Source organism: Salmo salar, chromosome 11 (assembly GCF_965601325.2).
Source record: "Salmo salar chromosome 11, fSalSal1, whole genome shotgun sequence".
NCBI lineage: Eukaryota > Metazoa > Chordata > Actinopteri > Salmoniformes > Salmonidae > Salmo > Salmo salar.
The window spans coordinates 110445454-110457653 of record NC_138301.1 but is presented as its reverse complement, the minus strand read 5'-3'; the positions used below and the strand labels follow the sequence as shown (position 1 = coordinate 110457653).

General features: G+C 42.3%; 1 protein-coding gene across 1 annotated transcript; it reads right to left on the bottom strand.

Annotated features, from left to right (window-relative positions):
- Positions 1 to 441: 441 nt before the first annotated feature.
- LOC106563689 (uncharacterized) lies at positions 442 to 3842 on the bottom strand. The gene has a single exon (XM_014129492.3). It carries the CDS (start codon positions 3656 to 3658, stop codon positions 1574 to 1576), a length of 2085 nt encoding a protein of 694 aa, XP_013984967.1. The 5' UTR covers positions 3659 to 3842; the 3' UTR covers positions 442 to 1573.
- Positions 3843 to 12200: the final 8358 nt, after the last annotated feature.

The window sequence follows — 12200 nt, the reverse complement described above, 5'->3', positions numbered from 1 at the left end:
GACAAAACCTATGGAGAAATGAATGGCGGTTTTGTAGGGTTTTTGGATAAACGCTGAAAATAAGGTCGGTGGTAAACACAGACTTAGGAGATCTTATTATACATTTTGTTCAATGTCATCATTTTCATCAGCCAACTTCACTTTTTATGAATGTTGAAGCATTTATGTTATAAAGAAAAGCACATAAAGGCTTCATAATTCATAAAGGACATGTTAACTGACTGATATTATCTCATAGAACAAAACAAGTATAAGCTCTCCTAAGTCTAGACCTTATATTTGATGTTTGTCCCCAAACCCGCTTCTTTCCCCATTCATTTTCCCCATAGAAATGGCTGAACAAACCAGAGGTAACTCATTTCTGTTTTTAGGACTACAAGCTGGCTTGCTCTATTCATCATCGTTTTCACGGCATGATGTGTATCAGTCAAACAAAACAGAAATGGTTTATTGATTTTATTCAAATCCAATGCATACTCAGTGCAACGAATCTAGAAGGACATAATTCAATTTAGGCCAAACTAACAAAAGTGGGTACACATTACAAACGACAACATATCCAAATATTCTGCAATTGGAGCATTTTGCTTGGACAGTGTTTCCTCTCAATAAATGTTATGGGCTTGTTTCTCATCTAGGTTTCTTAAATTAATACTCTGAAGTTTATTCTGTTTATTATGAGTAACCTCAATAACGAGGTCTACAATACACTTTAGCACCTGCTAAATAAAAAATTGTTTAAGACATTTTTCTGATGGTGGCGAAATAAGCACTAGCAGTGAAATATGAACCCCTTCCTCTCGATAAAGTCATCTCCCCTGTCTTCAGAAGCACTAGCAGTGAAATATGAACCCCTTCCTCTCGATAAAGTCATCTCCCCTGTCTTCAGAAGCACTAGCAGTGAAATATGAACCCCTTCCTCTCGATAAAGTCATCTCCCCTGTCTTCAGAAGCACTAGCAGTGAAATATGAACCCCTTCCTCTCGATAAAGTCATCTCCCCTGTCTTCAGAAGCACTAGCAGTGAAATATGAACCCCTTCCTCTCGATAAAGTCATCTCCCCTGTCTTCAGAAGCACTAGCAGTGAAATATGAACCCCTTCCTCTCGATAAAGTCATCTCCCCTGTCTTCAGAAGCACTAGCAGTGAAATATGAACCCCTTCCTCTCGATAAAGTCATCTCCCCTGTCTTCAGAAGCACTAGCAGTGAAATATGAACCCCTTCCTCTCGATAAAGTCATCTCCCCTGTCTTCAGAAGCACTAGCAGTGAAATATGAACCCCTTCCTCTCGATAAAGCCATCTCCCCTGACTTCAGAAGCATTTATCAGATCTTTACAACACCTAAAAAAAACAGCACTTCATTTATGTTGTCATAATTAATAAGCACTATTTGTAGATGGACTTCAGACAGAGACACTAGAATGTTCCGCAGGAGTATGCAGGGGTTCAGTTTCACTGTGATAGCGGCAGAGGCCATCAGATGGGTGGTCTGGATCCTGTCCTTTATTTAACCCTTTATTCATCCCCCCTATTCAGAACTGTTCATTAAAAAGTCAGTATGCCCTCTATTGGTCAAGCAGGAGATTTCGCCTTATTCTTGTCCTCTGATTTGGAGGTGACGATCCAGCGGTAACAGTCAGTGATTCTCTTGTTTTGTTCTACAGCACAGCTAGTGCAGTACACAATGCCCAGAGCCAGCATCACCACAATGAAAACACACAGGGGCACCAGGAGTGCTACGAGAAGCCAGCTCTTGTCCTGCTTCCTTTTGCCCTTACTGTCAGGCCGCTCTGCCCCTAATGCGGATGCTGTTGTTTGGGCTGGAAGTGGGACTCTGAGTGTGATGGTGGGGGTGGTGGCGGCCTTAACCACAGTGTTACTGTCTGGGGTTTCTACCACTCTCCCAGCCCCCCTGTCATTCTGGACTGCTGGGTGGTGGCTGTCACTAACGCTGGACACCACTGAGGGATCACCTGCTTGGCTTTGAGTGACATCCTCTTCCTGGGAGGATGAGCTGGGCGAGGGTGTGACAGTGTTCTGAGCGGGCTTTCTCCGTGTGAGAACATCCCAGTGTGAGTTATGGTCATTCGACGGCCTGTGTGGAACCGGCATAGAGGCTGTCTTCTCAGTAGGAAGCCTTTCAAGGCTGGTCTGCTCTGTCAGCCACTCCAAAGCTGTGGTGTCGGTAACCCAGTCTGGGAATTCGGGGACCCAGGAGAAAGAGGTTTGGTAGGATGAGGTAGCTGTGGATGAATACTCATGTTCACCCTCTGGAATGGCCATACAGGAATACTGGTCTGACTGCAGCTCGTACCCTGCCTCACAATAGCACTCAAACCCACCCACATAGTTGAGACACTTCTGGTGGCAGCTTGTGGAGATCTGACAATCATCGATGTCCTGGCATAAGCCTGGCTCATCGGGCAGCTCAGTGAAGCCTTTGCGGCAGTGGCAGGCATAGGAACCAGGGGTGTTCTCACATCTGTGTGCACAGCTGCTGGAATCTTTGCATTCATCAACATCCACACATTCTCCGTCTTCATCAGGCTCGTAGCCCTCATTGCAGCGACACTCAAATGTCCCAGGAGCATTTACACAGATATGAGGGCAGGGCGCCCGCAGACACTCATCAACATCCAGGCAGTTACGTCCACCAGGTGCCAACAGGTAGCCATTTGGACATTTGCAGCGGAATCCCTTAGTAGTCTCTTCACAGTCAAACTCACAGTTGGCCGTGGCACAGGAATGGTTCGGCTGGCAGGTCTGGCCGTCCTCTGTCAGTGTGAAGCCTTCAGAACACTCACAGTAATAGTGTGTGTCAGCATTCTGACAGAAATGCTCACAGCCACCATTTTCCTCTTCACACCAGTCCTGGGGGCCTTCAGAGCAGAGGGGGGCATCCTTTGACCAGCCCACACTCCCATCCTCCCTCAGAATGCAAAGAACAGACTGGTCTCCTACATTGTCCTCATGGTCTTGGCAGGGCAAGGTGGCTACTGAACCAAAGGGGATGTGAGTGAGGATGGTGCTGAGCAGGCTGAAAGGGGTGGTATACAGTGCAGGTCCCTCTCCCTCACTCTTCAGAGAAGGGCACATCCCCCGGTAGCTGTAGTGACACATGAATCCATCCACAGCCAGTGAGCAGGAGCCATCCAGCCACTTGAAGTTGTCGTGCTGCTCCCGGGTGTCAGCAGCAGTGTTGACGCTTATGACCACACAGCGGGGCGCGGCACAGGTAGTAGGTGAGTCCGCTCTCAGCCAGTTTCTGTACTGGGTGTCCTGTTCACCTGTGATCCATTGGAATCCCCTGAGTGGGCGTGTGGCAGAGCACTGCCTGGGCTGGCGATGGAGCCCAATCCACAGTCTGACCCTGGCCCGAGGGCCGCGCTGCTCCACCGACGACAGGAGCTCATGGACCACAGCCGCTTCCTCAGAACTCTTTAGGGTTGCCAGGGAACCACGTTTGTCCTTGCAGAACCTTGCAGATTCCCGAAAGGTCTTACGTTGGAAATAGACGGCGTAGCAGCCATCTGCAGTGCAGAGGGCATCTTGCTCCTTCAGCTCTTGTCCCAGAGTCCAGGGAGGCCAGCAGGCACACAAGACTGCCAGAAGAACACAGGAGCGCAAGGCACAGCTCATGTTCCCCATCTGTACCATTGTCTTTTCTCACCTAACTACACCTCTCTCTAAGTAATACTTTTTTTCTTTCTGCTTTAAAAAAAATTATCCACAACTTTTCCCCAAACAAAACTCTTCTCTTACATTTAGTCAGAGGCCTTTCTCCTGAGCTCCCTGCTTGTCTACCTCTGCCTTGGTAGCAGCATTCTAACTGATCTGCAGGAGAAAGAAAAGAGATGGGAGGGAGGGGAGAAAGAAAGAAGGAGGGTACGTAAAGGAAAAGGGATTGTATGTTTTTGGAAGAGGGGCTGGGTAATGACTGACTGTGTGGAGGAGGGGGGGGGGGGCTGCTGTGCTGGACGATGGTTTTCTCTTGTGCCGTATGGTTTTCATAACTTTAAGGGAATGACTCGCAACCCTGCTACCAACCACCCCCACCACAACAACTATTTCAGCTCCAGCCACAATAATGGAAACTGATTCATTTTCCCAGTTTCTCAGACGGATGAAGAGTGGAGACTGTCAAAACAAATAATTGTTTTCGTTCTAAGGACTGATCTTTCCTACAGTCTAGTCGTTTCCATTCTCTTTCTGATGTATATTCAACTGTGAAAACAAACCATCTCAGGTACTCAATTCCATGTCCAGATTCTGGTAAAAAATCGGCTCTCTTTTTCTAACGTCTGTTGGCTGTTACATTTAGAGTTTACGTGTGGCTGGATTCATTCCCCCCCCCCCCAAAAAAAACCCCAACAAATATGATGAATAGATGTTAATTCTTGGCACACTCATGATGCCTCGAGATGTGAAACATTTGTACAGTGTTGGATGATTGGGCCAAGATGTGTGACTATGCAGGTTTACATAATCTGTGGGAAATGGAAAAGTATGCAGACAAATCGTTTGTGTGCAGAGCTTTTTAGGGTCAGGATGAAACGGAGCAAGGAAGTTTACTGTGGCGTTACCAATACAATAGCCACTGTACCAGTTTACAGGTTATCCAACAGTCAAAGAGTTCAAGCAATGGCTGTTTTTGTTCTCTTTGTCTATTTTCCAACAGTCTCTAAATTAAGTCCACCTTTGGTTTCCAATACTGTGGGACTCAACACTGCATCACTGTCACAGCAGGTAGCTTAGCTTGATATTTTTGACCATCCCTGGGGCAAAATACAGTATGTTTCAAACAGTCTGAAATCGTACTGGTCTTTTCCAAGTCAAACAATTCTGGTTCAGGACAATATCCTTCCAGATGGCTACCAGATTGTGTTTTCCATAATGCTAGTAGGCTAGATACAGTACCGTGCCAAGGGCTTAGTATGATACACATAGAAGAATATGTCTTTCCTGCTGTTGACATCTGGGTGAATTTGTATTGTGGGTTATTTCAGGCACATGACCTTCTGAGACGCCACAGATGTCAAAACACACTTCACAGATCACTGTTCGAATATCCGTTTTTTTTGGTCATAATTTCATTTTCATTTTGGAATGACCAACGTGAAGGTCAGGTTAGCCCTTGTCTGTTGACATAGTGATAGGAAACGGATCAATATAGTGTCTGCTCCTCCAATCACTGAGTGTTTAGGCCTCTGCCTACACACTCAGTGAGGTCATCTGGGGCATCAGCTCAGTGACTTCCAGATGTCTATCAGATTCACCTGCTCTGCTGGCTTGACTTTCAGTGCAAACAAATAGGAAACTTGAGCCTTATGAGGTCACTTCCTGCTCCAGGTCAACTCTGCAGAGCTTATCGAGCATGCATTCCTTTTAATCTCATAGTTTTTTTTTTTTTTTACAAGTTCTCTTCTTGATTGTTTTATAAATGAATACATCCATTCTGCAGTTTGAGCTGCCCACACCTGGTGTTGATGAACACATGACCAAAAAAACAAATAACTTACTCATAATAAGTTAATAATAACTAAAAAAATAATGTTTGTTAACTTGACTATCACTGATTTGGCAACCCTGAATCATTTATCTTTACATAGTTTGAAACTGTGAGTGCAGCTCTAATTGAAGTTATCCTAACACTGGCTGTCAGAGGAAGGTCCTAAAAATTGTCAAAGACTCCAGGCACCCAAGTCATAGACTGTTCTGTCTGCTATCGCACGGCAAGCGGTATCGGAGCGCCAAGTCTAGGTCCAAGAGGCTTCTAAACAGCATCTACCCCCAAGCCATAAGACCCCTGAACATCTAATTATCTATGCACAGTCACTTTAATAACTCTACCTACATGTACATATTACCTCAATTACCCCGACTAACCGGTGCCCCCGCATATTGACTCTGTACCGGTACTCCCTGTATATAATCTCGCTATTGTTATTTTACTGCTGCTCTTTAATTACTTGTTCCTTTTATTTCTTACTTTTTTTAGTATTTTTCTTAAAACTGCATTGTTAAAAATAAAATGTGATTAGATTATTCTGTTCTTTGGGATTTGTTTAGCTTGGCTGACATGGCACACATAATTTACAAGGTCAGCAGCATGTATTCCTGTTATGTAATACCAGTGATCCAGAACCAGCTATGTTTGAACTGTTGAACACAGAGCCAAGTAACAGAAGTAACAGGACTCAAATGCGCTATGGTTTGTGTGAATAAAACCCAACACAGTGGTTGATTTTTTACATTTATTCTGTATTTTGTAAACTTGTGTGAACAGTGTGTGAAGAGAACGTTTTGTCCTTTTTTAGTCACAAAAAAGACTTGTTTCTCCCCAAACTAAGGCTTGGATCAATCTATGAATTAGCTAGCCAACCAATAGGAATGGTAAAACAATGAAACCACTGAGAGCAGACCTCTGCCCAAGTACACACCAGACTAGACTATTTATCTATACCCCTCTGGGACACTGACCAAAAATGAAGGGGTGTTCAGCTCCACATCTCTCCTCCTGACCTTACCGTTGCAGTAGCAGCAGGGAGGACACCAGGACTTTATAAATCTGACCAGCTCTCAGACAGAGCCCAGAGACCCACGGGGACCTCTCTGGCGTAGCTCTCAGACAGAGGAAAGAAAGATTGTCTGTGGCCAGGAAGAGAGTCTTGTGGTAGGGATTGCTCTTTCTTCCTCTCTTTCTCACACTATTTCTCGCCCTCTTATTCTTTCTCTTTCTCCCACTCTTTCTCCCTCTCTTTTTCCTTCTCTTTTCCCCTATCTTTCTCCTCTTTCTCCCTCTCTTTTTCCTTCTTTCTCCCACTCTTTCTCCCTCTCTTTTTCCCTCTCTTTCTCCCTCTCTTTTTCCTTCTCTTTCTCCCTCTCTTTTTCCTTCTTTCTCCCTCTCTTTTTCCTTCTCTTTCGCCCTCTCTTTTTCCTTCTCTTTCGCCCTCTCTTTCTCCCTCTCTTATTCCCTCTCTTTCTCCCTCTCTTTTCCCCTATCTTTCTCCTCTTTCTCCCTCTCTTTTTCCTTCTTTCTCCCTCTCTTTTTCCCTCTCTTTCTCCCTTTCTTTCTCCCTTTCCTTTTCCCTCTCTTTCTCTCTCTAATTCTCCCTCTAATTCTCCCTCTTTTTGCTACTCTTTCATCTTCTCTTTCTCCCTCTCTTTCTCCCTCTCTTTTTCCCTCTCTTTCTCCCTCTCTTTCTCACTTTCTTTCTCCCTCTCTTTCTCCCTCTCTTTCTCACTTTCTTTCTCCCTCTCTTTCTCCCTCTCTTTCTCCATTTCTTACTCTGCCTGGCTTTCCAATTAGTCTGCATGAGTCTCAGATATGTTAGCCCCTCCTGCTTCCAAAGAGCCATAATCCAGCCTTCGCCATTTTCAGTGAGGAGTTCTGGAGTTGCATTCTGGATTTACAATAGATAGAACAGACATGGTTCTATATATTCCATTGTATATATTCCACTTCTATGTGAATATGCTGAGACCTAGCATCCTATTGAAAATGTCCCAGGTGTAGTATAAACTGCCACGACCTCTCTTATACCCTCTCCTCCTCTTTCTGTCCTCACCATTAATGCATGTAGCATGTGTTGCTCTTATTGCTGCTTATGTGGAAATCATATGTTGCCTCTGTCTCTATGGACCTGGCAGCCAGTTTACACATACCTCAGACCTTCTCTGATATGCAGTGCAGTGCTAAGGCACAATAGATTAAAACGTTGCCTTTTAATGTGATTGATGGCTTGCTTTTGTCCAACTATCCCTACTGTATGTATGAACCCTGGAGATATTAAAGTAGTTCAGGTTCTCAGACTGGCTCCACCTGTTTTTAGTTACTCAGTAGACCTCTGAGTCTCAGTATTCTCAGCTGATCTTTCTAGCTGTTTTTTTTTTTTTTAAATCATGTCATTTTTGTCATCTTTTATTCATAATTTCATATATGGATATTCTAATTTATAGGTGTCTTGTTCCTTGACTTTTCTGACAAAAGGGCAAAGTTCAGGCTCAAAATCAGCCGTCTTGTATAGATGTAAACCGTATCACTGTTTGCTTGTGTTGGTCAGACCGCCCATGTCCTCCATGTTGGCTTCCAGGCACCATGCATCAGCCGCCCGAGGACTCCCATTAGACATACTGAAACAATTAACTACAGCCATGTGGTCAACTAATGGTAGGGAACAAATTCCCATTGATTTTGTTATGGGGTAAAGGAAAAAGAAGAGAATTATATCCACGTCTTATACTACACTGTCTCAAACCGTTTGCAATTCATAAGCAAATGTTTTCAGGCTACCTCTCTTTCAACAAATACATTGAGCTCCAAAAGTATTGGGACAGTGACAATGTTGTTGTTTTGTCTCTATACTCTATACTGACTATGAGGTTAAAGTGCTGACCTTATTTCAAATCCAAAATGCTGCAGTACAGAGCCAAAACAACATAAAAACAACTTTTGGAGCTCACTGTACTTACACATTCAGATGCATTAAAGGTCCAATGCAGCCATTTTTATCTCAATATGAAATCATTTCTGGGTAACAATTAAGTACATTACTGTGATTGCTTTAAATTAAAATGGTAAAAAAAAATAAACCAAATTAGCTTCTCACCAAAGAGCAATTTCTCAAGCAAGAATTTTTCTAGGACTGTCTGGGAGTGGTCTGAGTGGGGAGGGGGAAACTGAAAACTAGCTGTTATCGGCAGAGGTTTGGAACTCTCTTTCTTATTGGTCTATTAACTCATTTACCACCTGGTGATGTCACCAGGCAGGCAAAACTCCATCCCACCAAAGCAGGCTGAAATTTTAGTCGGTCTTTTCAAACAGCTCTTACACTAAAAGGAAATTAAAATAACTTTTACAATTTCACAGTATTATTCCAACTTCACAGTGTGGAAATATATATAAAATGTTTTTGACTGCAACGGACCTTTACTAAAAAAGAGACCAAGCAGTCATTCAACTCTGAAATCTTGACCGTGAAGAGAAGTTTCAGAGAGTTAATGTGTACATTGTGTAATTCTCTGTTTATTCCACCGGGTCCTAGAGGTCCCATCAGGGTGGGAGTGAAGATAATAGAGTCATAATGACCTCCATAAAATATGACCCTAATGTCCACACCATAGATTGACATATAAATGATAGGATCTCTATGGTCCACACAGCTAGCTGAGGCTGCTGATATAGTGAGTGTACAAATACATGTAGCCCCCTGGACTTCTGCTAGGACATATAAGTAGAGGATACTAGCTATATCTGCCTATTTTTTACCTGTTTTTTAAAATTTAACTAGGAAAGTCAGTTAAGAACAAATTTGTATTTACAATGACGGCCTATAAAAGATGACCATATTATAGTGTAATGAGATGTGTTTATGTTTTGAGTGCTGAGATGAAAGCCACCAGAAATGCAGACACTACCCCCAGTCTTAACCCTGTCTCAATTCTTGCAAAACGAGAGGAAAATGAAGAACCTCTACTTGCAGTGCTCGATACTTCCCAGATAGTTTGAGTGCTTTTTTTTTTTACCAGACTCAGATTCCTGGCCAACACTGAAATCTCTATCCGACACAGTGTGGTATATCTGTTTCCATCATCAACATTTTTAGCTGTCAAGACTTGTCTTTGGTGGAAAATTAGGTAATGCTTTATGTTTGTGAGGGTTGCTGAGATTTATACATGAGCAGTATACTGATTTGTTCTGTCTTTCAACCGTGAAGAGGTCATTTAAATGTCTGATTACAACAATTACAACAATATTATCACAACCTCTTTTCAACACAAGATTTTGTCAACGCATTTGAGATGGGCTCTTGCTGAAATGTTTATGTCATCTTTATAGTTCTGTACATGCTCTACTCACAGTTGCACATATTTTATTTTACTGGATAGATTTCAGAGGTTTATCATTTCAGTGAGTTACAGTAAGCCTGTTAGCCCTATGCTGTACCAGTAATACAGATTCATGAGACACCACACCCCATCTCAGCTAACTCTGGAGATCCCTTCCATCTTCACTGAGTTAAGGAAATATCCATTCGTTTTTTTGCACGTTACTTATCGAATAATCTTCAAAGCCTCTAGGGAAATTCAGATCGCTGATTGTGGACCTTTTTACTGACAAATTTGTTTGTTTTCTATGATTGTGTTATGCTTTTCGTGTATTGACGTGTATAGAGATGTGTGTAGGGATGTGTATAGTGTATATTAATGTGTATAGTGTATATTGATGTGTATAGTGTATATTGATGTGTATAGTGTATATTGATGTGTATAGTGTATATTGATGTCTATAGTGTATATTGATGTGTATAGTGTATATTGATGTGTATAGTGTATATTAATGTGTATAGTGTATATTGATGTGTATAGTGTATATTGATGTGTATAGTGTATATTGATGTGTATAGTGTATACTGAAGTGTATAGTGTACAGTACTGTGCAAAAGTTTTAGGCAGGTGTGAGAAAATGCTGTAAAGTAAGAATGGTTTCAAAAATAGACATGTTAATAGATTATATTTATCAATTAACTAAATGTAAAGTGAGTGAACAGAAGAAAAATCTAAATCAAATCCATATTTGATGTGACCAGACTTTGCCTTCAAAACAGCATCAATTCTTCTAGGTACACTTGCACAAAGTCAGGGACTTTGTAGTCGTACACACACTAATCTGCAGATTATCAGATTATGAAAATGATTAACAAAATAACAAGGCTTTCTTTTTCTTTCTCCTTCCTCCTTTTTTTTCTATTCTAAAGGCCTATTTGTGTTTATGATTAAACATTATACCATACAGGTGCTAATGATCATCAATTCAATATGTAGGTTGAAACATAATCATTAACTGAAACAGAAACAGCTGTGTAGGAGGAATAATACTGGGTGAGGAACAATCTGTCACGCTCTGACCTAGGAGAGCTGGTTTTTCTCTGTTTAGTTAGGTCAGGGTGTGATAGGGGGTGGGCATTCTAGGTTTTTGTTTTCTATGTTTTGGCCGGGTATGGTTTCCAATCAGAGGCAGCTGTCTATCGTTGTCTCTGATTGGAAGCCATACTTAGGCAGCCTTTTTCCCTTGGTTTGTGTGGGTAGTTGTTTTCTGTTTTGTTAGAGTAGCCCGACAGAACTGGCGGCTGTCATTTTTGTTTATTTGTATTCAGTGTTCATTTTCATAAAAATGTACAATGAGCACTCAACACGCTGTGCCTTGGTCCCCTTCATATGATGCCCGTTACACAGCCAAACTCAGCTAACAAGGTCAGCCATAATATTACAACAAATATTCTGGCTGAACTCAAATGTGCTGGTTGATAAAATACCTGTATTTATGGGAAAGATGTTTGAAAAGGGTACTTTGTTCTTAAATTATATTGTAAATTGAAATGGTAGAGTTGTCTTTCATGGAGTTATCAGAATTGTACGGGAAGGTCTGCTCAATCCAAGAGTACAACCAATTGATTACAGCATTACCCCAAAAATGGAGGAGGCGGGTGGCAGCGGGAGGAGGTAGAGAACTGGTCTGTCTGCCCATTATAAAGGATCAAAACTGGCAGAGGAATAAAAATAGCATAAATAGCAAAGTAAACCAGTTTAATTTGAGGACCAGTATGTTGACATCTGTGCCATACAGATTGCAAAATAGTTGGGAAGAGATTTTTGATGTACCGATTCCATGGTACAGGGTGTATGAGTTGATATACACTGCTCAAAAAAATAAAGGGAACACTAAAATAACATATCCTAGATCTGAATGAATGAAATAATCTTATTAAATACTTTTTTCTTTACATAGTTGAATGTGCTGACAACAAAATCACACAAAAATAATCAATGGAAATCCAATTTATCAACCCATGGAGGTCTGGATTTGGAGTCACACTCAAAATTAAAGTGGAAAACCACACTACAGGCTGATCCAACTTTGATGTAATGTCCTTAAAACAAGTCAAAATGAGGCTCAGTAGTGTGTGCGGACTCCACATGCCTGTATGACCTCCCTACAATGCCTAGGCATGCTCCTGATGAGGTGGCGGATGGTCTCCTAGGGATCTCCTCCCAGACCTGGACTAAAGCATCCGCCAACTCCTGGACAGTCTGTGGTGCCGTGGCGGGGGATGGAGCGAGACATGATGTCCCAGATGTGCTCAATTGGATTCAGGTCTGGGGAATGGGCGGGCCAGTCCATAGCATCAATGCCTTCCTC